Here is a 26,037-nt window from a genome sequence, read left to right on the forward strand (position 1 = left end):
TCGGTGCTCAGCCCAGAAGGAGCCACTTGCAGTGTTTGATCGGCTCGCAATGGGGGGTAACAACAGCATGATCAGATGTAGTGTGCACCAAACAAAAAAAAAATGGAAAAACCATGCCCACTGTCCCCGGAAAGTGTTCTATTTATGGCTGGCTGCATGTGGACGGAGACCTGAACTGCCCAATGAGTGACTTCCATTGGGGGTTAGGTCAAGTCCACACCCAAACCAAACTTTATTATTTTGTTGGGGGTGGCACTCGGGGGAGAATGATTTGTTTTATACGGGCACTAGGGAAATTATTACTAGGTTAGAAGTGGGGAAATCCTTTCCTCCTTGCCAGGTCCTGGCAAACCATACTACTCTACTAGTGCTAGGAGAAATAGATGCCAATCCCTCTTTAGAAATACCATACACAATGATACTGGAGAGGGTGATTTTTAAGGAGGGTTGGCAGCATAGAATTAGATGCAATTATTGCCCACCCTCAGTAACTTAAAGAGGTTGTCCACTACTTTTACACTGATGGCCTATCTTTAGGATATATCAGCTGGGGTCTGACATCCGGCACCCCTGCTGATCAGCTGTTCTTGGTAGAGGCAGCAAGCAGCTGGAAATGCTGAGCTCCGGCTTCTATTAGAGGCCAGATGCTGAACATCTGCCTCCTATTGAAATCAATAGGAGGAGAATATGTAGTATACAGCAACGGATACTATCAGTTCATAGAGTAGCTCAGAAATTGAGCATTTCCGGCCACCTGCTCCCGCCACCGGCACCGGTGTTGGACCCCAGCCCATCAGACATTAATGATGACCTATTATCTTCAATCTTCAAGCAGAAACTGGATAAACATATAGCTGGGATGATTTAGGAAAACCTCCACTCGCAGGGGGTTGGACCCGATGACCCTAGAGGTCCCTTCTAACTCTACCATTCTATGATTCTATCATTAAAAGTAGTGGACAACCCCTTTAACACCTGTAAACTTTTTAACTCTGGATCCTATTTTTGGGGCATTATGCAAAGCAAAATATTTATTTACAAATAGCTGGGACCCGACAGATAGTGAAAGCTTTTGAATGTCGTCTGATACTTACAAAGCTGTCATTACACATTTGATCTCTATACTGATAAATTGCTCAGTAAAACGTTGCCTGTGGGCTGAGGATACTTATCCCTCCCAGTCTTTGAAAGCTCAATTGAGGGATAATTAGAAAGTAAATACGGGGCAGCTCACACATGTCTGCGCAGAATTTTTCCCATCAAGATAAGAGTAAGATACCGCTGTCCTCAAGACTTGTCCATGTGGATTTTATTAATTGCCATAATGAAAAATGATGTTGCTCCTACCATCCATTATCTGACTGCACGTTTAAAGTACTATTTCACCATTTATCACTTTAAGGAGACAGGTCCTATAATTACATGAACTTGGATTTGTAAGCACTGGGCAGAATTTGTTGCAAAAAGGTAAAAACATCCTCATATCAATGGCCTTCAATTTGTTAGGATAAAAGGGGATATGTAAATGCTGGCTTCACAGATTGCGGATGTCGGACAGGAGTACCGTATGTTGCATGGCCAAAAAAGTGATTTTCTGTGAATTGCCAGGTTCTATGATATCAAACCATATGTGGTTTTGCTTTGTGAATCCGTGTTTTGTAGAGTGAAGATCACACTTCTCTATCTGGAATCTGAGTTTGGGTTTGGAGAACACCGGGAGAATCTTATCCACCATCCAACATTTTGGACAATTGTGGCTTCCAACCTTGTGGGAACAGTTTGGCGAAGACCCTTTTCTGTTCTCCATAACTGTGCAGAGGATAACAGAGCAGAAGGTCCACACTTGGGGTAGTTTTGTGTTGAAGACCTTCACCTCAACCTCATCCAACACCTTTAGGATGAAGATCGTGAGCCTGCTCCTCTCCTCACCATCAGTATCTGACCTCACAAATGCTCTTCTGGATAAATCATAAAAAATTACTACACACACCTCCAAAATGTTGTAAGAAAAAATCTTCCCAGAAAAGTCAAAGCTGCAGAGGGGTGCCAACTCCATAATGATGGATGGAGAATGGAAGGTCTTAAAAGATCCGGTAGATGTAATGTGGAGGCTTTCCAAGACCTTTGCCCATATAGTGTATCTCAAAACACTTCGAGAACTCAACATTTGGGATACATGACGTAATAACCTAGTAACAATGAACATCCCATGACAATAAACAGAACTCAAGGATAATGACTAGGAGATCCCCGGTGGCCGATTACACATATTTAAAAACAACACCATACAACAAATGTCTATAAATGTCTCTCTTACGGTAATTGGAAATGTCAGAATTGCAGGATTTTCCATATAGACATATAAGATTGGATTAGTATTAAATGAATCGTAGCCATTACAGCATGATGTATCAGATGGGAGTCTGAGCTTCCTACAAGATGATACTTTAAACATGATGTTTTGACAGACCCAAGATGATGCTGAATGTGTTACCTTTAGCATGATCATAGAACGTGTAATGATTGCATTATGGTAGATCTACTCAATGTTTCATGACATAGAATTTGCAGTATGATGGCGAATGTTGAACATATACAATGTCAGTGAAATATGTCGCATTTTAAGTGTTGGTGGACCTTGTTGACGTTACTGTTACTTGCTGGTATGTATAGTCAGTCAAGGACACAATTGGTTAACTGCAGGCAGAAGGAATGAACAATCAAACAGGATACTGTATTTGCTTCCATATAAAAATTAAACAATGTTGTAGAAGCATAGTAGTGTGTAAAAGCACCAGTGTAGCAGAGAAGAGTTTGTTATACCTACTGTAGATAAATGGATATAGAGAACCTGTCAGCACGATTTTGTAAAGTAAAGACATGGCTGTAATGGCGCTGTAATACTGATTACATTGATACCTCTGGTGAAGAAATTAGCTGTGTAGTTCTTCTTTAATCAGCATTTGACGTTTTCTGCTAATTAGATTTCGGTGCACAGGGGCTGGACTATAAACTGGGTCTTCTTCTCCTTGCCTGTAATTCCCTGGCCCTTCTGCCTGCCTCCGATCTCTGATTTGCTGGCCCCTCCACCTACCTCCAGTCAGTGATTTCCCGGTCCCTCCACCTGCATCCGTTTTGTAATTCCTCGGCCCCTCCACCTGCATCTGGTCTATGATTCCCCAGCCCTTCTGCCTACCTCTAGTTTGTGATTCCTCGGCCTCTCCTCCTGCCTCTGGTCTGTGATTCCCCAGCCTCTTCACCTGCCTACGGTGTGTGATTCAATAGCCCCTTTTCCTAACTCCAATCTGTGATTCCCTAGCCCTTCCACCTGCCTCCGGTGTGTGATTCCCCAGCCCTTCTGCCTACATCTAGTAAGTGATTCCCCAACCTCTTCGCCGGTCTGTTATTCCCCAGCCCCTTCACCTGCCTACGATGTGTGATTCCTTGGCCCCTTTGCCTTACTCCGGTTTGTGATTCCCCGGCCCCTCCACCTGCCTCCGGTCTGTGATTCCCCAGTCCCTTCGACTGCATCCGGTCTGTGATTCCCCAGCCCTTCCGACTGCCTCTGGTCTGTGATTCTCTGGACCCTCCACTTGCCTCCAGTCTGTGATTCCCCGGCCCCTCCACCTGCCTCCAGTCTGTGATTCCCCGACCCTCCACTAGCCTCCTGTGTGTGATTCTCCGGCCTCTACATCTGTCTACAGTCTGTGATTCCCCAGTCCCTCTGCCTGCCTCCGGTCTGTAATTCTCCGGTCTCGCAAACCTGTCTCTGGTCTATTATTGTCCAGCCCCTCCACCTGCCTCCGGTCTGTGATTCCCCGGCCCCTTCATCTGCCTCCAGTCTGTGATTCCCCAGCACCTCTGCCTGCCTCCGATTTGTGATTCCCCGAACCCCTTCATCTGCCTCCAGTCTGTGATTCCCCGGCCCCTCTGCTGCCTCTAGTCTGTGATTCCCCGGCCTCTGCGCCTGTCTCCAGTCTTTGATTCCCCAGCCCTCCGCCTACCTCCAGGAATCACAAACAGGGAGGAGAAGACTGAATGTGTAGTCTGGCCCCTGTGAACCGAAATCCAATTAGCAGAAAACTGAAAGTGCTGATTAAAGAAGAAAAACAAAGCAGATTTTTTCACGAACAGTGTAGTCAGTATCACAGCACCATTACAGTCATGGCTTTACATTACACTACAAAATTGTGCTGACGGGTTCTCTTTAACAACAGGTCCACAATGATGAACAGGCAACTGGATACTTTCTTGCAGAGATAATTACATACTGATGCAGCAGCATTGTAGTGTGTACATCACCAGTATACCAGAGAAACGTTTGTTATACTTACAGCAGACAAATGGCTAACAGTAGATCTGAGCTAGGAAGGAAGTAAATGCAAATAGATGATAGACAAGCAAGAGTTTGATAAAGAGCTGGTTAGCCAGCTGAGAAATATGGGTAGTGAAGTCACCTAATGTAGTACATTTGGAACTGAATGCAAAGCTTACTGAATACTCAGACAACACATAGCTGTCTGAGTTGCACCTTAAAAAGCCTTAGGTAATTATGTCAAAGAATTTCCCAAAGAGTGGTGGCCATAGAAAAAGGGAACAAGGTCCGCAGCTGGAGCCAGGACTGATGAGTAACAATACACTAGGATGACTTTTGTAGATGTTACATAATTGTGGATCTTGTAGATAATACAAGTTTTTGTTTATTTTAGATTTTACATGATATAGTATCTTGTAGATGTTTTAGAGTGGTATTTTGCAGTTATTACATGAGCTTCTATTTTGTAGATGTTACATGATGGTGGTGGACCTTTTAGATTTATTCATGATGGTGGATCTTCTAGATTTTATATGATGGTGGATCTCTTCGATGTTACATTATAGTGGATCTTTTAAATATTTGATGGCAGATCATATAGTTGTTCCATGATTTTGAATGTCGAACCTACATAATGGTGGTATCTTTCTTCTGTAGAATGACGGTGAATGTTGTAGAATAGGCAAGTGTACAAAAAGAAAAAAAAACACAACCACACACACATACAATACCATAATTGCATGCAAATTCACACACAAAAAGAGCTCGACAGTACTCACGTAAAAAATAATAACCAGATCCCACAGCTCCTTGGCTGGACACAGGTGTTAGTCAGGAATGAAGCTTGGAGCCACCTAGGACTAGAGTGTTAATTCTATTATTAATATCCACAAGGGGCCGGCCACCGGCAGATCAGCACGTTGAGTTGTCTCACACCTTAGTAGTCATCATAAAGCATTAATACTTCTGAGTTGGAAAAACTGACTGTATATTTATCTAAGCAAGGAGTCACGCTACGTATGGGGAAGTACCAAGCATACGGCGAAAGGGAAGGGAAACCCTGTGTCTAGGGAAATGTATTTCCCATACATTGTGACTGGTGTGCAACTTTTTACCTTATTGTGCAGTAATCACCGCCGGCTGCTGCGGTGAGCCGGTGGTGATCACCACACATGTCTGCTGATTTGAACAGCAGACATGTGTGCTTCGCAGGCGATCCAACCACACCTGTTAACGCCTTACATCGCGCTGTCACATTTTAAATGGCCACAGCGGGGAATGCGCCATTCCCCGATGCCAACAGAGGTCCCGTGATGCGATCATGGGGAGTTAATGGTTTCCATGGCAGCAATGGATCATGTGATGACTTCTGTTGCTATCATGAGGTATTTCCTGTTATAGCCGACAGAGCCGCAGTTCTAACAGGAACGCTGCATTTCTGCTGATCAGCTCAGATCAACAGAAATGAACAAGCAATCAGACTGCTGATCCTCATAGCCCCCTAGGGGAACTAGTAAAATAAATAAAATTTCTAAAGAAAAACTTTTAAAAAATAGGAAAGAATTAAAAAAAAACCTAAAAGTTCAAATCACTCACATTCGCCCCATTGAAAATAAAACAGTTTAAAAAATATACACATATTTGGTATCAGAAATGCTCAATCTATCAAAATCTAAAATCAATTAAATTGATTGGTAAATGGTGTTGCGTCAAAAAAATTACAAATGACAAAATTACATTTTTTGGTCGTCGCAAATTTTTTACAAAATGGAATAAAAAGCTGAAGCGATGCTGCGCTTGGTAACTAAGGTAAATATCGGGTAACCAACCCGATATTTACCTTGGTTACCAGCGCACGCAGCTACACGTGCAGAGAGCAGGGAGCAGCGCACACTGCTTAGCGCTGGCTCCCTGCTCTCCTAGTTACAGCACACATCGGGTTAATTACCCGATGTGTGCTGCAGCTACACGTGCACAGAGCAGGGAGCAGCGCACACTGCTTAGCGCTGGCTCCCTGCTCTCCTAGTTACAGCATACATGGGGTTAATTACCCGATGTGTACTCTGCTACACGTGCAAGGAGCAGGAGCCGGCACTGACAGTGAGAGCGGCGGAGGCTGGTAACGAAGGTAAATGTCGGGTAACCAAGGACAGGGCTTCTTGGTTACCCGATGTTTACCGTGGTTACCAGTGTCCGCAGAAGCCGGCTCCTGCTGCCTGCACATTTAAGTCCCCTTTACACACTGAGACTTTCTAGCGATCATGCTGCACAGCGGGAAACAAAGGACCAAAGAATGGTCCTGAACGATTTGTAGCGATCAGCAACTTCACAGCAGGGGCCAGGTCGCTGATGTGTTTCACACACTGCAATGTCGCTGGGGAGGTCGCTATTGCGTCACAAAACCGGTGACGTTACAGCGATGTCGTTTGCGATGTTGCAGTGTGTAAAGCCACCTTAAGGATGAGATGACAGCATTATGCACCTTAGAGAAGGACAGGTCAATCGTGATTAAGGCCTCAAACAAAAGGGGGAAAAGCAGTGATACTAGACTAGACATCAAGATTATCAAAAAATGTGCAATAACATCTTAAATGACACTTTGACTATTGTGAGTCATCGGGACAACCCAACGCAAAATTGCAAAAGGATCCTAATGAATCTTCTCACGAAGGCCAAAGTGGACAACCTCATCAGCCAGGATGAATTTACATTTATGATCCCACAATTTCCTATTATGGCGACATTTTATGCCTTACCTAAATTACATAAAGGCTTGTCTCTCCTAAAAAGGAGGCCAATAGTGTCAGGAATTGACAGCATAGGACACAAAGTGTGGATATATTTAGATTAAATACTGAGTACAATTATGGTCACATTGCCGTCCCATATCAGGGACACCATGGACTTATTGAACCATATTGATGACATTCTGGTTGATGAGACTGTACTATTGGACAGTATCCTCAATTCTGCATGACCGCGGAATTGAAGCAGTTAAATATTTTCTCTCCACAAGGGGCTGTCAATTTCAGGCACACAACAATCTAGCTATGAATCTTCTTGACTTTGTCCTAGGTAAAAATTACTTTGATTTTGATATGACCACCTACCACCAGCTTAGGGGCACAGCTATGGGGAGCCCCTGTGCCCCCAGTTATGCTAATCTGTTCCTGGGCTGGTGAGAGGATACAATTGACTCATTGATTCATCAAAGACATTTCACCAATAATGTGGAACTATGGATATGTTTCTCAGACTCCCAATTGGCAGATCTTCTTGACTAATCTTCCTAGTTTATACGATCACCATTTTGGACTTCTATTATTAAATATATATTAGTTGTCACACAGAATTCCCAGATGTAGAAACACCGGTTGCCTATATAATAATATAATTACTTAGATTTATTGGGAATTATTTACAGATTTTCTCTTGTCTGCTTCCAACAACTGAAAGGCCAACATAGAGCATGGCAGTAAGAATGTTATATGTCATGTTGAACGTCAATGATTTGCAGACTCACAGTTTTAGTCGTTTTTCTTTATGGCTTCAAGATTTTTTTTCTAATTGACTCAAAAATACTTTAAATTTGTGTTTGCTTATTTAGATATTTCTTTGCTGATCCTACAGAAAATGCTACTTTTCTGCCATAATAGGGGATTACGACTGATGGATCATTAAATAGTCAAGCAATTCCCTTATTTGCCCTTTTCTTTTAGTTCTATGTCTACATCCCCATAGGCACTTACACCAATAAACAAAGTGCACTCACCCCTAATCCGTCGCCATTGCCTGTCAATGTAATGCTTAGAACACACATTATCCTGGGCAGGTAATTCAATCTCATTGATGTCTGGAGACTACAACCCATGGTGTGACTATTCTCCCTGTCACGGCCATGTCATGGGAAAGAATGTGTCCAGTTCAAAAATAAACACGTTGGGGATACTTTGCTGGTAACAGTGGTGCATTTAACTTAATATATATTCATAGCTAGCACTTTAAGTTATCCACATAGGTGAATCTCCTTAAGCAGTGACAATTAAAGGTTCACAGAAAAAAAAAGGGACCGTAGTGGGGGCATAATGCAGCCAACACCTTTGCATTTTTTTTTCAGAAGTACAAAAACTGACTTGATTAGAAAAGCAGCTCTGCCTCAAAATCAGTGTGTTGGATATTCCAGTTGAGTGGTGATTGTAGACTTCATATTTTGGCAAAAATATGGACCAACATTTCACTTTATCTTACAGTATGGGCGTCATCAATAGGTTGTAAGCCAGACACTGTGCATCACACATACCTGTGTGACTGGTGCCCTATGGAAACCTCATTAGTGTGCATATTTAATACCAGCAACCACCCTCTCCATGAAATAGTAGGCTGTGAGTGGTTATCTCATTGGCTCATTGGTATTCTGCACTTGTGTTACCTCCACCTTTATCATAGGGGGCCAGCTGCATCCTGCGAGTGCATTTGCCATTTTACCATTGTTGGTTAATGGCTTTTTCTGGTGAATATTTTTTTTACATTTTTTTTTGGTTGTAAACTTCTAAAACTCCAACATGAGTTTTCAGGAGGATTATGGGTTTCCATATTGCCGTATAACATGTAAGACAATGACTCTTCTACAAATTTAAGAAGTGCTTTCCCACTGCCAAAGTGACTATGGCACATTACCAAATGCTGATGGGTACTCATTGACCTTAAATGAAGGTTGAAATAATATATTAGAAGGGCAATAAGATGGGTATTTCAGTCCGCAGAATTCATTGTATGCTGTCCATATTTCAGAATCCACCAGTATTCAGTTGTATATTTGAGTAGTTGTCTGATTGAGCAATCTTTTTCTTAAGTACCAAATAGAAACTTCTGACCTTCCAAAGAGGGATGTCCTCATTTTAGCCTTCCATCAATGATCCAAAGCAGAAAATGAAAAATGTTCCTTCTCTGGAGGAAGCAGCATGTGCTTTCACTATATAGACATCCCATCAATTAAAATATGCAATCTGCAATGCGTTATTTTCACCTGTGGTTGCTCACATGCTGTAGGGTTACCCCACAGGCTGCACTGATGACAAACAGTCAACAGAATAAGACAACCTGTAATCTACTTATTATTGGTGGACTTTTCCAAAATATTATTATTTATAATTATAGCGCCATTTATTCCATGGCGCTTTACGTGTGAAAACTGGTATATATAATAGGGACAAGTACAATAATCATAAACAATACAAGGCAAAGACAGCTAAGGGAGAAGAGAGCACCATGCCTGCGAGGGCTCACAGTCTAAGGAGGAGAGAGGACCCTGCCCGCAAGGGCTCACAGTCTATAGGTGGAGAGAGGACCCTGCCCACGAGGGCTCACAGTCTATAGGATGAGAGAGGACCCTACCCGCAAGGGCTCACAGTCTACAAGGGATGGGTGAGGATACAGTAGGTGAGGGTACAGCACGTCGTGCAGTGCATGAGGACTGAGGGTTACTGCAGGTTGTAGGCTTGATGAAAGATGGGGGTCTTCAGGTTTCTATTGAAGGTTTTCAAGGTAGGCGAGAGTCTGATGTGTTGGGGTAGAGAGTTCCAAAGTATAGGGGATGCATATGAGAAATCTTGGATGTGATTGTGGGAAGAGATGATGCGAGAGGAGTAGAGAAGGCGATCTTGTCAGGATTGGAGGTTACGTGCGGATAAATACCAGAAGACTAGGTCACAGATGTACGGAGGAGACAGGTTGCTGGTGGCTTTGTATGTCATGGTTAGGATTTTGAACTGGAGTCATTGGGCAATGGGAAGCCAGTGAAGGGATTGGCAGAGAGCAGAGGTCTGGGAATAGCTGGGGGACAGGTGGATTAGTCAGGCAGCGTAGTTTAGAATGGATGAAAGGGGTGTGAGACTGTTCAAAGGGAGGCCACAGAGCAGATGTTACCATGTCCAAATCAAGACTGAATAGAAAGGATTGAATAAATTATGAAACTTGGTAATTTTCAATGATAACGCATAAATGGCTGAGTAAATAGCAATTTTTGTTAATTTGATGTATTTGGTAAGATCTTTCTAAGATCATGTTTTGACTTTCTAAAGGAGCAGCTTGTACTGAGTAGCACTAAGATATTCCTTTACAAAGAGGGTGCTCACAACAAAACCTGTCACTCTATCCTCTTACAAGTGTTGACCTGTTACCAAAAAGATAAAAAAAAAGGAGAAAAACACCCTCGGGAAATTTTTCAAATGACTCCAAAGCGATCAAACCCTTTAAGAGTCCTGTAACAAGATCCCTCCAGTGTTAAGATGCCGCTGATGCTTCAACCCCTCTTACCTGTGTGTTCTTTTTCCCTCCTCCCCTTTTCTCCCTGTCTGCAGTCTCAATTCAGTTTGCTGAATAACACCATGGATCAGAGTATCGGAAGCAGAGCAGCCTCCACGAGTCCGTACAACCCCGACCACAACTCAAATGTCCCCACACATTCCCCCTACTCCCAGCCCAGCTCTACGTTTGACGCCATGTCTCCAGCACCGGTCATCCCATCCAACACCGACTATCCAGGACCCCACAACTTTGAAGTGACGTTCCAACAATCCAGCACAGCTAAGTCAGCGACGTGGACCGTGAGTTATCCATCACTTTTTTACCTCCAGATAAAATGATGTATGTTATACTGTCGTTGTGAGACTACAACTCTCAGCATTCCCTGACACCTGTCTGACACAATTGGGACATAATGTAAGTGGTAGTTTCACAATAAATGGAGTGTTGTATGAAAAAGTAAAATTGGTGGAGATACAGATTGGTGGACATTTTTTGGAACTGCTTCCAACATCTCTGAAACTTTTTGGGAGGGCGACATTACTAAGGGTCTGTCATATAAGTCGTCGTTTATGGGTCTAATCTGTAACATATTGTATAAGATAGTTTTAAGACCTTTCTCAAATAATTTGCCCCATTTATTAAGGTTGAAGGTTTGATGTTTGTTCTGCACCTGGTATATCTAATACCTGTTATTTGGAACTTATTGGAAACTTTGCATATGAAACTATATTTGCATGGTATTCTCCAGGGGACATGTATGTATTTGTATTGTTGTGTTCAAAGTTTTTAAATATTTAGGGCGGATGTACATGAAGATCGATGTAGAATTATCAATCAAACTGAGACATGAAGCCAAAAAAGCCCAAAGCCACACAGGGGACAGTACTATTATAATGGCATAAAGAGCCATAGCTCGACTTTCATTCACTCGGGGCAAAGGTTCACTTCCCTGTCCTAGCCTTGTATGTTTATACCCTGGCCAAGGCACAGTGTCTTCTTGGTGCCCCCCTGGCGCTCTTTTCCCAGTAGCATCCCAGTGTAGCTATGCCCCTGAATGGCACGAGGATTGGTGGAGATGCTGGTTAAGATTTAATATTGGGGTCCCAACCTTTAGCTTCAGCTCTGCATGGACGCTGTGTATGTAAATAAGCAATGAGTTGTCCTCCGAGGATCTATATTATAAAACGCAGGTATACTTTTATATCAGCATCCAATCTACTGGTGGACACCAATTGAAAAGAGCCTATGTGCTAGAACAGTATATGGGCCCTTTCCAGTCATATAACAACAAAATTCACAATTCCACATGTTTTGGAGGTATAAATGGGCCCCTTCACCTCTTTGGCCCCTGTACGGCCACACAGGTTGCACCAATGATATGTCCGCTCCTGATCCAATCATCCAACACAGAACTGCAGAAGATATGACCTGACCACTTGTACTCTATCAGCACTCCATGCACTTGCCACATCTAATTTTATTGCTAACAACTTAGGGGACTCCTTTAAGAAACAAAAATTTTAATAAGGGTGCGTCATACACAGACACTGCCAACCGCTCAGATGTAGCCGCACTGGGAACATCACTTGGCACCACTCATTGTTTTTTTCATTGGGCTGTGGGTAAACCTACTTAATGTAGTATCTTAGCGATGATATCTAAATATCATCATCTGACTTAATATGAGTCTGTCAACACTTTAATATCTAATATTGTACAAATAACCAAATTCTTAAAATTTTGAATAGTATAGTAGAGAAATTCAATTGATTGACCAAACTGTTTCTAAAACTGATACTAAATAATGATGGACGCATATATGTAATAATCCTTCATATACAGGACGAACACCGGTGACCTTCTGTATAAAACACATCAGAAAATCGTATTTGTAGGATTTCACTTTTCTAAGTGATATAACATCTTGGCATGCAGTGACGCCACCAGTCTCATCATGGACAAGTCCTACAGTACAGTGGGCACCATAACAAGTAGCTTCACGTAGGCCCCAATGCAAAATCTAAAATTTAGCCTTCCAACTATCACAGGTCTTTAATAGTATTGGTCTTCTCATATAGGCCAAATGGATCTTTTGGGCTACCTAAGTTGCAGGGGTAAGGTGTTATTGTGACCCCTACACCCAAAATAGTTATGCCCCTGATGATAACTATCGCAACCATTTTATAATGATAAGATTATCTTCTTTTTACGAATCTATTTAAATTAAAGCGTTATTCCCATCTCTAAGGACCATGAATACCCAAGGTCCTGCAATGCCCTGCACATGAGGTAAGTGACTTAGTGAATCAGAAGAACGATACTACATTTCTAATTGGAGGTATTTGCTAATATTATTATTATTACACCTACTACATATTGGGATAGGATCTTGGAGACTGGAATACCCCTTTAAGTGTTTGTTCTCCAAATTGATGCTAAGAAAGAGCTTCAACTCGTCCAACAAAAGGCCTTAAGGTCACTTTACACGCAGCGACATCGCTAGCGATGTCGCTAGTGAAAGCCCCCGTCCCCGTCGTTTGTGTGTCACAGGCAAATTGCTGCCCGTGGTGGACAAAATCGCTAGGACCCATCACACATATTTAGCTTCCTAACGAAGTTGCTGTGGCCATGCGAACAGCTTCTTTTCTTAGGGGGCAGTTCGTGCGGCGTCACAGCGACGTCACACAGCAGGCGTTTAATAGAAGCGGAGGGGCGGAGAGCAGCCGCATGAAAGTCACGCCCATCTCGTTGCCGGAGGACACAGGTACGGTGTTGTTCGTCGTCCTGGGGTGTCACACGTAGTGATGTGTGCTGCCTCAGGAACGACGAACAACCTGCGTCCAGCACCAGCAATGATATTTGGGAAATGGACGACGTGTCAATAATCAACGATTTGGTGAGTATTTTGCATTCTTTAGCGGTCGCTCGTAGGTGTCACACGCAAAGACGTCGCTAATGAGGCCGGATGTGCGTCACGAATTCCGTGACCCCAATGACATCTCGTTAGCGATGTCGTTGCGTGTAAAGCCCCCTTTATACAGCTACATTGCCATAAAAGTTCTGGTCTTAGTGGTCTAAAATGACTGTCTTTAAAGGGTTAAAATGTTCTGCATAGAAGTGTCAGTATTCCATGGCGGCTGATCTGGTATGGATCTGGATGGAAAAGCTGTGAACCACCTCCTATTTGTTGGCATCCCTGGCTGTTCTTCTGCTTCACCGTCCTGGCATGAACCCCTATGTGTGTCACGCCAGATAACGTTGCACCAGACCGACTTATCAAAAGAGGAGCCGGAGACACCATCAGGTAGGAGATGGTTCACATTGCCATGAAATATTGGCATGGCTACTAGACAAAAGTCCTACGAATCAATTCATTCACCTCTAATTCTTCAATTTTAACTTCATTTTCTGGGATCAGAATATTGATTGTCTCTCAATTAGGAGTCTGATGCCTGCTTTACACGGTACGACCGATTGTGCGATTTCAAAATCGATCGTACCCGCCCCCGTCCTTTTTGCGTCACGGGCAAATCGCTGCCCGTGTCGCACAAAGTTACTAAACCCCGTCACACATACTTACCTCTCGTGCGACCTCGCTGTGGGCGGCGAACGTCCACTTCCTGGAGTGGGAGGGACGTTCGGCGTCACAGCGACGTCACACGGGCGCCGGCCAATAGAAGCGGAGGGGCGGAGATGAGCGGGACGTAAACATCCCGCCCACCTCCTTCCTTCCACATAGAGCCGGCGGCGGCCGCGGGAGGCAGGTGAGCTGCTCATCGTTCCCGTGGTGTCACACGGAGCGACGTGTGCTACCACGGAAACGATGGTCAACTAAAGTCGATATTATGGAACCTAACGAGCAGTACCCGACTCACGATTTGTGAGCGATACTGCGTCGCTAGGAGGTGTCACACAGGCCGGCATCGCCAGCGATGCCGGATGTGCGTCACAAAAACCGTGACCCCGACGATCTATCGCACGATAGATTGCCTGGTGTAAAGCAGGCTTGACTGTTGCCAACCAACTATTTCAAGAGGTCATGGAACAACGCTGCAAACCCAGCATAGCCACTGCCAACGTGTAGATAAATGGAGCAGAAGAAGCTGCAGAACTTGTTAAGCAATGTGGCGCCTACAATCAACCAACAAGCTGGAACCCACACCCCTCAATTAAAGATGGCCTATACTCTAGTGTATATTTTGATGGCATTGTAAATTGCCCTTTGCCACAATTTTATTGCATGGAGTCTTTTGAGTAACCCTCCATTGGTGGGGAACCATAATACAATGGGCAGACATCCTCTGAATTTGTGCAGCCCCCTTCTTTAAAGTATACATACTCTTAGGCTAGGGCCCCACTTTGCGTTTTTGGTGCTTTTTAGGTCCGTTTTGAGAAGCACCTTTTTCATGCCAAAAGGCATGCGTTTTGATTTCCCAGCAAAGTCTATGGAAAATGGGGATTTCTAGACCCCAATTTGCATTTTAAAACGCTGCGTTTAATTTGCATATTTTGTGGCAAAAACCATGCGTTCAAAGAAGCAACATGTCAATTGTTTTTGCCATTTTGGGTGCGTTTTGTTAACATTGAAGTCAATGAGAAATGACAAAAAACAAGATTCCAGCAAATTCCTGCGTTTTACCTGCTTTTCCAGTGCAGAAAACATGCGTTTTGGACTTCAAAAACGCATGCTTTTTGGACATCAAAATATTGATTTCATATGTCCCTTTACACACACACACATAATCCAACAATTAAAAATAAGAATTTTACTAAATTATTGCTATTTTTCCATTAAATATCATATTACCGCTATAATTTCATTAAATTAATCTATTTTCATTATTTTTCACAAAAATATAGATTTGTTTCTTTTTTTTCCAATTTTTTCATTGAGTTTGACTATTTAATCTTTATTTAGCAGTGTCATGATGTTTAAAACGCATCTATCAAAACGCAGGTGGAAAAGCAGGTAAAAAGCGCTGAAAACGCATCTTAAACACGGTAAATACATATGCATTTTCAGCACTAAATTTCTGAAAAAGACAACTTTGGTCAAATCAATTAAGCCCAAAACGTGCGTTTAGAACTGCAAGTAGGAGAACGCAAAGTGGGGCCATAGCCTAAAAGAGCTCTTGAAAAAAGGCGTTGATAAATTATACAACCCCTTTAAGACTATAAATGCTGATATTAATGGGGAGCAGAGGATGAACGCATATAGTCCAAATAAAACAACAATGAGATCTGCCGGAAAAATCCTAGTTTGGACTGGGCTGGCAATGCCCTTATGGCTCTGTGCACTGATGTAGGCAAGGCATGTTCTCTATATAAAATCAGGTCTACAGTAAAGCAATGACTTGCCCTTACTATTCATATGCATGGGTTGTTTTTTTTTATACTTTTGAAGGTGCTTTAATCCCTTAAGGTGCCCCTAGCAGAATGTGTGTACAGAGATGTCATGTCTTATCCAAGTCCTTACCAAGTAAATATATGATCTAAACATGGCTGCCCCCTATGGATGCTATATCTGTATTATATTGGGAGATGTGACACGCTTCTCCCAGGCTCCTGCTCCAGACGAGGCAATCATTTGGATAGCAAGGAGCCATACTAACGCGCTTCAGCCCCATCCTGAGTGTAATGGGACCTCCTCTTTCATTTCCTCTATATGAACTCACAGGCCCCCCGATTCATCATCTACATTTTATTTTAAGTAACTTTTTTTGGTCTGTCTTGTATTTATTTTTATTTTTTGTGTCAAATTGCGCAAAATGGTGCAAGCGGCAGATGAATTTTACACAAAGTCAAAAGTAGTGTTTTTATTTTTGTCTTTAACCTACTTTGTGACTTTTTAACACAAAAAAGTGTCCCATTTCGCTAAATGGTGCGAAATTGGTAGTAAAATATCTGGCATAGATAATAATTCTTCAGGGAGGGGTTGGGGGGGTAAAGCTGGAGTACATTTGGGCAAAGTTTTGCTTTATTTTTCTTTGTAAAGGTAACCGGTCACCAGATTTGTCCCCTATAAGCTGCAGCCACCACCAGTGAGCTCTTATATACAGCAGTCTAGGAAACTGTATATTAGAGCCCAGGCCGCTCTGTATAATGTAAAAAACAACTTTATTATACACACTTAAGGGGTGGTCCAGGTCTGGTCCAATGGGCATCACTGTTCTTGGTCCGGCGCCTCCTCCATCTTGTACAATCACCGTCCACCTCCTCACCTCCGCGTGCATGACACGTCTTGCATGATTCACACAGAGGCCTCCATTACACTCCTGCGCATGCGTACTTTGAGCTGCCCAGCTGACGGCAGATCAAAGTATTGTAATGCGCATGCACGGGCGGTCCTTGACCTTTTCTCGCGCATGCGCATTACAGTACCTTGCTCTACCCTCAATCGGGCAGATTAAAGGATCGCAATGGAAGAGCCTCTGTATGAATGACGTAGGACGCGTCATGCACACGAGGCTGGGCAAGAGAACGGCAATTGTACAAGATGGAGGAGGCGCCATACCGAGAACAGCGACACCCATCGGATCGCCTCCTAGGTGAGTATAATAAAGGTTTTTTTAAGGTATACAGAGCGGCCTGTGCTCTTATATACAGTATTTTAGAATTTTGTATATAAGGGTTCACTGGTGGGGGCCACAGATTGTAGGGGAAAACCTGGTGACAGGTTCCCTTTAAGTCGCTATTATTGGTGAATCAGTTGAAAACATCTGAAAACCCCAACCTTCACCCATAAGGACAAAAAAGGACAAACACATGAAATAGTCTTTAAAAATGTCCACATTAAAAGAAGAATTGAGAAAAAAAAGCAACAAAAACTTGGTAAAGAAAAGTCAAATATTGTAATGCCTGATTGGAGCCACAGACTCAGACTGGCTGTAAGGGGAGTCTAGAGAAAAGCCGCTCACAAAGCAGGACCACAAGAACTCTGCAACCCTTTAACCCCTATACAGGGATTTGGAATTACACAGAGCCGCAGAGATCACTACCTGTGGTAGGCTGTAGTCCGTGGTCTTCAGGCAGGGTCAAAAACCAGGAAATGCTAAACAGGAACAGAATTGGCAGGCAAGGGCGTAGTGAGGAGACAAAGCAGAGGTCAAATCCGGAACTGGCAGCAAGGTACAAAAACGACAGGCAGGAGGGTAGTCAAACAACAAGCAAAGGTCAGCGCACAGGCATCAACATACAAGCAGCACATGATCCAGGAGTACAGAGCTATCTCTGACAGTGGTCATGTGACAGGAGGGGGAATAAGAAGGGTGTGGTGTCTTCCCATTGGCTGCAGGTGAATGTTCGCAACTTCAGCTGGAAGACACACGCCACCTACAGTCAGCCAGTGGTACTGCAGGTTCCAGGGAAACCCAGCCTAGTGGATGAGTGGAGCCTGTGCTCCGCAGAGCCACAGGCACTGACTCCTCTCCCATCACCAGCACTATCCATGGTGGGAACATGGCGTCGTCTGGAGATAGGAGCAGAAGTCGCAGGAGCGGACTCCGATGGGGACGTGACAAATATGCACCAATGAATGGAGACCACATTTGTAGGAGATGCAACATCATATGGCAGCGCCGCATGGAGCATGTTCACTGTCTATGGACACTGCCTGGCGGCACACCTCAGCTCATGCATCGGTTACCAATGCTTGTTGCAGGGCTAGGTAACGTACATATTATTACGGGCACATACTTTTGCACATTAAGTGTACATACAGTACATGTTATTGGAAGTACTTAGTAATGCAGAAGTCTGGATAATGGACAGCCCCGAGCTCCGCTGATATCATGTGGATATAGTGTACACAGAGTTAGTCGCTCTCTCCTCCTGGCAGTGTACACACTACGGCCTATGGATTTATTTGTTTTTTTCTCATTGAGGTTAACAGGTACCTGCTCCAATTGATTTGTGTTTGCCTGCCCGAGGCTCAGTAAGACAAGGCACTTTTGCAGAGTTGACATGAGGAAAATCCCACTTCAAAGGCCGCGCATCTAGAATGGCTTCCTTTGTGTTAGGACGCGGTGGCATCCAGCACGTGGATGGAGAAGGCGCTCTCAGTGCCTCCGCATAATAGAATTTTATTTTTCTGGTTAAAAAGATAAATAAGTTGGATAGTAGTAAAGTCATCCACTTATCCCTACCATCTTCGATATGACCAATATGGCTGGGGGGCTCTCTTACAGCAAAAATGATGGGCCGGATTATAGTAGACAAATTGGGTAATTTTCTCGGGACCTCTGAATGAACTTGGCGCATCTTATTCCTGCACACGCCTCATTAAGACTGGCATACAAAACGCCATTGTTAATGAATCACAGCCAATGTCTCTCCAAAGATCCATATTCCCCCACACACACACTGGTTGTCTATAATCCCCACCTTGCCCCATTCATCATTTGCAATCCATATTACACCATATTAATTATGATCTCTACTGTATATAAGGATCTGTTTGTCCTCCTAACATATGTTTAGTAGGTCCTCTTTAAACATATTTGGGGAAGCCAAAAAATAGGCAAAGGAATGCTCCAAGAAAAGATGATACACCATTGTGCCAAATCCAGAACCTAAGGGGAGGAGAAGGAAGGTAACCCAAATATTGAAGAACACCAAAGAGAAATCCTGCACCCTGTGTCCACCTCTCAGGCCCTAACATTGCATTTGATATTATAATAACTACTCATACCACTTGTCTCCACATCGGAGGCGTCTCTAGTAATATTTTTCTAAAGTTTCTTGATTTGGTAAAATAATGCTCTAACTACTAGTACACAATAGTAGAGCGGCAGGAGCTGTGGTGTTGCCAGCATTGATAACTAAGGGCATGCGCTCCGATCTGTTGCCTCAAGCCATCAATCTTCAGGTGACAGTCACTTTCCATTGTATTTTCATCTTATTCCAGTGTTTCACAGCTTCAGATTCCATCAACATGTCAGGAAGGAGCAAGTCATTGGAGGGATGGAGCATATTTGTGTGCCATTCAATGGAGAGCTGAATGACAAGGTTCATGAGAATGCATTGGCTGCCATTAGTGATTGTCACTTTGCCACTAGGAACAAAATCTGCATAATTCATAATACCATTTATCCATAAAGATGTGGTACATTTTAGTATCCTAATTCCATTTATAACACTAGTGTCTTCTTTCTTGGCACCTGCGCCTGGGAGCAACTACAACCCATATAGCTACTTCCCAATTGGCGGAGAGACATCTTGTCTTGTTTACGTTGTAAGGAAAGTTGGTTTTGGATACGGCCAGTAAATCGTTCCTGATGCTAATGTGGTTGGATGGAGGTGCTGCATACATTGTAAATTAGATTTTGGCACCTCGGTTGTGTATAGCCCCCTCCAGAGCGGAGTGAGATTCTTGGCATACATGATAGGACATGCAGACCCTGGGATCTACGAGGACGGGCGCTGCGCGGAGCTGCTGGGGCTGGTGTCAGGCTTCACAGCGCTTACTGCTTATCCTTTCAGTCCTGATTGTTTTATGAGCGTAATCTTTCTAAATACAGTGCAAACACTTCCCTGCCTTATGATTTCATGGTCTGGTCACTTTCAAAGAGGAAGGCCGAGGCCTGAAATCCGCAGAACCCCAGAGATTACACAGAGATTTACAGAAGATCTTACTAGTACTACCAGGATGAAGGAGATAGAAAAATATGATGGAGCATTAGGAAAGTGGATGATGCAGGTGTGTGGATGGATAGATAGATAGTGTAACATTATATCCCCCCAGCCTCTATCATATTGCAATCAGGCTTCAGCCGTAGCTATTGTCCTTGATTTGGGGGGGGGGTTGCATATATATTGTTCTCCTCTGCAGGGGGCTTGCCTAGTACACAATCTCTGGAGGCTGTGTCTAGGAACCCTTTTCTAGCTACAAGTAGAAAATGTTAAGGGGGTGGATCTAAGGAGGGGTGGGAGATTCAGCCCCATGTTTTAGTTTTTTGTTATGCTTTGTTGAGTGAAGGGTGAGGACCTGTGCTAAGGCCAGCTCCTTATCGCCCGTACATGGACGATTGGACTTTGAGGACTTTTGCATTCTCCTTGGCGCCCCCGGACCTATTTCCTTTGTGTGGACTCTAAAGAACCATTTTAATATTGCATGTTTTATGCTCCCTGCCTCATTAAATCTTCTTGGATTGTTCCTTGGCCTGGCGTCCCTTACTGCTCTGTCGCATACCCCGTCACAAACTGGTGGCAGCGGCGGGATCAGAGCAGAAAGAATGGAGGACAACGGGCCATTAACATCTGGATTCAGAACCTCAGGATACAGGAACTGGACTGTGGTGAGCCTACAAACAATGGCCCGTGAATTAGGAGTCGGTTACAAAGGACTCTCTAAGGAGCAACTAATTGAGGCATTGGAAAACGCTTGCCTGCAAGATGGCACCGAGGAACAATTTCCACAGCAAAGGGAGGAAAGACGGGAGCTGGAGGTAAATACCCCAAAAAGTCAATGGATTGTGTGGTATGAGGAGGAGATGGCACTTCTTGGAGATGAGGCCACCATAGAAGATAAGAGGGAGGCTATTCGCAGAGCTCAAGAGAGGGCATTGCTGGAGAGGAGATTTGCTGTGGAAGCAGCTAGAGGCTCCAGACAAACTGTAACCACAGCACCAACTATGAGGGAATTCTCCAGAGTGTCCCGCAAGGACTTTAAGCCATTTAATGAAGCTGCAGGTGACATTGAGGGCTTCTTTCAGGACTTTGAGCATCAGTGCCGATTAATGGAAGTCCCAGAAAGAGAGCGAGTCAGACACCTGGTGGGCCTCTTGGAGGGTGGAGCTGCCGACGCCTATAGAGCTATGGACCCTCAGTGGAATTGTGAGTATGGGGAGATAAAACAGACCATTCTGGAACATTATGCCGTGACCCCAGATACTTATAGGACTAAGTTCCGTACATTAGCCTGTGATGGAGAAGTGTCTTTCAAGATGTTTGCCCACAGACTGAAACAAGTATGCCATCGCTGGCTGGAGGGAGAGGGAGCCTTAACTTGGGAGACCTTCCTCCAGGTCATCCTGAAAGAGCAGTTCTATGCCAGGTGCCCTGTGGAAATCAGAGAATGGGTGCGTGAGAGAAAGCCGCCAACTGTGGAACAAGCTGCCGCTCTAGCTGATGAAGTGCTCACCATCAAGCCTCAATGGAAAAGGCTACTAGTCGGTGACAAAAAAACTACCAGCTCCCCAACACCAGTGGTCCCTTGTCCTTTGGCCTCCAATGTTCACCGTCCCAATAGACTACCAACACATGGCGGACCCCGTGTGAATGTGCCTCCTACTACTCCTGCCTCCTCTTTGGGAGTACGACGTGGAGAAAGACTCATAGAACGCAGATGTTATGGATGTGGGCAGCCTGGTCATCTGCAAGCTCACTGTCCAGGTGCTCAGAGGCAAAACAGTTACAGACCCCCTTTGCCTGTTCATTATCTACAGACACCCTCAACAGGAGAAGAGCTGGATTCATTCCCTGATGATTTGCCAAGTGACTCTGATATGTTGACTTCCCTACCAGGAGTCTATGGGGTGCGAGCCACAGCCGCCCGTTCTTCTGATCTTCAGCATAAACATCTACAGGAGGTCGTGCTGGATGGCCAAAAAGTTGTTGGCTTTCGTGACACTGGGGCTTTTCTCACCATCGCAGATCCCCGAGTAATTCAACCAGAAGCAGTGCAAAAGGGACCAGGAATTGCTATTGAATTGGCTGGAGGTACTCAGAGATACATTCCAAGAGCGAGAGTGACCCTGGATTATGGCTTTGGAGCAAAACAATGCATGATTGGTGTGATGAGCGGCCTTCCTGCAGACATTCTTCTAGGGAATGATGTGGGGAATCTTCAATGCCACTTTGTCGGTGCGATAACCAGAAGTCAAGCAAAGAGAGCAGCAGATGTGGACGTGTTCAACCCATCAATGGAACTGAGGCCACCCGAACTGCCATTACAGCCGGTGAGTGATTCTTCTTGTGGGGATAATATGAATGTCACTTGGGATAAAGTTCAGTTTAGACAAGAGGTAGAGACTGACCCCACCCTGGCTAGCTTTAGAGCTCGGGCTGAAGTAGGGCAGTTAGGAGAAAATGGGGAAACAATTATCAGAGAAAATGGACTCCTATATCGAGTTACCAATGCCGACTCCCTAGATAAGCCCTGGACTTATAGCAAACAGCTGATTGTTCCTCCGAAGTACAGAATTCCCCTATTACACCTGGCTCATGACATTCCTACTGCCGGCCATCAAGGGAAAACCCGCACCGAGAGACGATTGACTCAAATTTTCTATTGGCCTGGAATTTCTCAAGCAGTGGCGCATTTCTGCCGAACCTGCGACATATGTCAGCGTAGAGGGCGACCTGGAGATCACCCAAAGGCACCCCTGCAACCACTCCCTATAATAGAAGAACCCTTTCAAAGAGTAGCTGTCGATCTCATTGGACCACTGGCTAAACCAAGTAAATCTGGAAAGCAGTACATTCTCACCGTTGTGGACTATGCCACCCGATATCCAGAAGCCGTGGCCTTGTCAAGTATTTCTGCAGCCAAGGTGGCCGAGGCCCTTGTTACCATTTTCACCCGAGTAGGATTCCCCAGTGAAATCTTATCGGACCAAGGCTCCCAGTTTATGTCAGAGTTGGTGCAGTGTCTGTGGCGCACCTGTGGAGTACGGGCAATTCGAACTACAGCATACCATCCTCAAACCAATGGACTTTGTGAACGGTTTAATCAAACACTGAAAAATATGCTAAAGGCCTTCACTGACAGTGATTCCGACTGGGAGAGGTACCTACCCCATCTCCTGTTCGCCTACCGGGAAGTTCCCCAGGAGTCCACTGGGTTTTCCCCCTTTGAACTACTCTATGGAAGAAAGGTCAGAGGACCCTTAACTCTGCTAAAGGAATATTGGGAGGGGCAAGTTGAAGATACAGGAACCCCTGTTGTTCCATATGTCCTCAAGCTTCGGGAAACCCTGGCTCAACTTGCTAGTTTGGCTCAGGATCATGTACGGATGGCTCAAACCAGACAGAAGACATGGTATGACCGCAAAGCACGCTATCGAGAATTTGTAGAGGGACAACAAGTCTTAATGATTGTTCCCCATCGGCAAAATAAACTCCAGACAACATGGGAGGGTCCCTTCCGGGTTCTCAGAAAACTAAACGACACCAATTACCTTCTTGCTCTAGATGATCAGGGACTAAGACAAAGGACTGTCCATGTGAATATGATTAAGGAGTACCATGACCGGACCTTACCTATGATAGCAAGCTGTCGGCTGGCTTCAGAAGATGGTCAGGAGGATGAGGACCCATTACCTGATCTTATTGAAGCAGCCAGAGCCCCATCCACTGTGGAACAGGTTCCTTTGAGAGATCACTTAGATTCCTTACAGAAAAAACAATTGCTGGGAGTGCTCCATCAGAGACAGGCTGCTTTCTCATCCCGACCAGGTCGAACCACAGTAACCCAACATCCTGTGGACACTCAGGGCATCCGTCCCATACAACAGGCTCCCTACCGGGTACCAGAATCAGTTAGAAACACCATGCAGCATGAGCTGGAGGAGATGTTACAGCTTGGGGTGATTCAGGCCTCCCATAGTCCTTGGGCCTCTCCTGTTGTGTTAGTACCCAAGAAAGATGGGAGTACTCGATTTTGTGTGGACTACAGACGACTAAATGACCATACCATCAGTGATGCTTACCCAATGCCCCGCATTGATGAACTTCTAGACCGGCTAGCTGGGGCACAATACGTCACCACCTTGGATCTCAGTAAGGGATACTGGCAAATTCCCCTGACGGAGGAAGGTAGAGAAAAGTCGGCTTTTATAACCCCCTTTGGTCTGTATGAATTTCTAAACATGCCTTTCGGAATGAAAAACGCCCCTGCAACCTTTCAGAGAATGGTGGACCAGATCCTCCGGGGATGTGGCGACTTTGCTTGTGCCTACCTGGATGATATCGCCATCTTCAGCCACACATGGGAGGAACATCTGAATCAAGTAGCTGTTGTTCTTGACCGGATTCTCACATCAGGCCTAACTATTCGACCTGATAAATGCCAATTGGGGATGGGTGAAGTCCAATATCTAGGGCATAGAGTAGGAGGGGGGAAGTTACGTCCTGAACCTGCCAAAATCCAGGCTATTAGAGACTGGCCTGTACCCCAAACCAAGAAACAAGTTATGGCTTTTTTGGGCACTGCCAGTTATTACCGAAAATTTGTTTCTCATTTCAGCAGTGTGGCCAAGCCCCTTACGGACCTCACGAAGAAGACGATGCCCCGGCTGGTGATCTGGACTCCAGCCTGTGATGAGTCTTTTAACCGGCTGAAGGACGCTCTGATCTGCGACCCTGTTCTGGCTGCTCCAGACTACAAGAGGAGATTCATTGTGCAGACGGATGCCTCTTCTTATGGACTGGGAGCTGTCCTCAGCCAGGTGAATGCAGCCGGGGAGGAGCACCCCATTGCCTACCTCAGCAGGAAGCTGCTGGACCGAGAAGTGGCCTATGCAACTGTTGAGAAGGAATGTCTGGCTGTAGTGTGGGCCCTTAGGAAACTACGGCCGTATCTGTATGGGCGAGAATTCACTGTGGTTACTGATCACAATCCCCTCACCTGGCTGAACAGAGTCTCTGGGGACAATGGACGATTACTACGATGGAGCCTGGCTCTGCAGCCCTATAACTTTACAATACAATATAGAAGAGGCAGCCAACACCAAAATGCAGATGGACTGTCCAGGCAAGAAGAGACCTGAGTCAGGTCCACCATGTTTACGTGTACTTAACCAGCGACCTGTTGAGGTCACTAGTCCGTACACCAATTGAGGGGGGAAGGGGTTGTAACATTATATCCCCCCAGCCTCTATCATATTGCAATCAGGCTTCAGCCGTAGCTATTGTCCTTGATTTGGGGGGGGGGTTGCATATATATTGTTCTCCTCTGCAGGGGGCTTGCCTAGTACACAATCTCTGGAGGCTGTGTCTAGGAACCCTTTTCTAGCTACAAGTAGAAAATGTTAAGGGGGTGGATCTAAGGAGGGGTGGGAGATTCAGCCCCATGTTTTAGTTTTTTGTTATGCTTTGTTGAGTGAAGGGTGAGGACCTGTGCTAAGGCCAGCTCCTTATCGCCCGTACATGGACGATTGGACTTTGAGGACTTTTGCATTCTCCTTGGCGCCCCCGGACCTATTTCCTTTGTGTGGACTCTAAAGAACCATTTTAATATTGCATGTTTTATGCTCCCTGCCTCATTAAATCTTCTTGGATTGTTCCTTGGCCTGGCGTCCCTTACTGCTCTGTCGCATACCCCGTCACAGATAGATAGATAGATAGATAGATAGATAGATAGATAGATAGAGGGATAGAGGGATAGATAAGAGCAATATATCGATCTAGAAAAATAT

General features: G+C 44.6%; 1 protein-coding gene across 4 annotated transcripts in view; it reads left to right on the plus strand.

Moving 5' to 3' along the window:
- Nucleotides 1-26,037, plus strand: part of TP73 (tumor protein p73) — a 104,848-nt gene that overhangs the window by 18,047 nt on the left and 60,764 nt on the right. For all 4 annotated transcript variants that reach the window (XM_075329081.1, XM_075329082.1, XM_075329084.1 and 1 more), the window contains one exon: nucleotides 10,675-10,920. In XM_075329081.1, coding sequence (XP_075185196.1) covers nucleotides 10,675-10,920 — 246 coding nt within the window. The remainder of the gene's footprint in view (nucleotides 1-10,674; nucleotides 10,921-26,037) is intronic.

Source organism: Anomaloglossus baeobatrachus, chromosome 11 (genome assembly GCF_048569485.1).
Source record: "Anomaloglossus baeobatrachus isolate aAnoBae1 chromosome 11, aAnoBae1.hap1, whole genome shotgun sequence".
In the NCBI taxonomy this organism is placed as follows: domain Eukaryota; kingdom Metazoa; phylum Chordata; class Amphibia; order Anura; family Aromobatidae; genus Anomaloglossus; species Anomaloglossus baeobatrachus.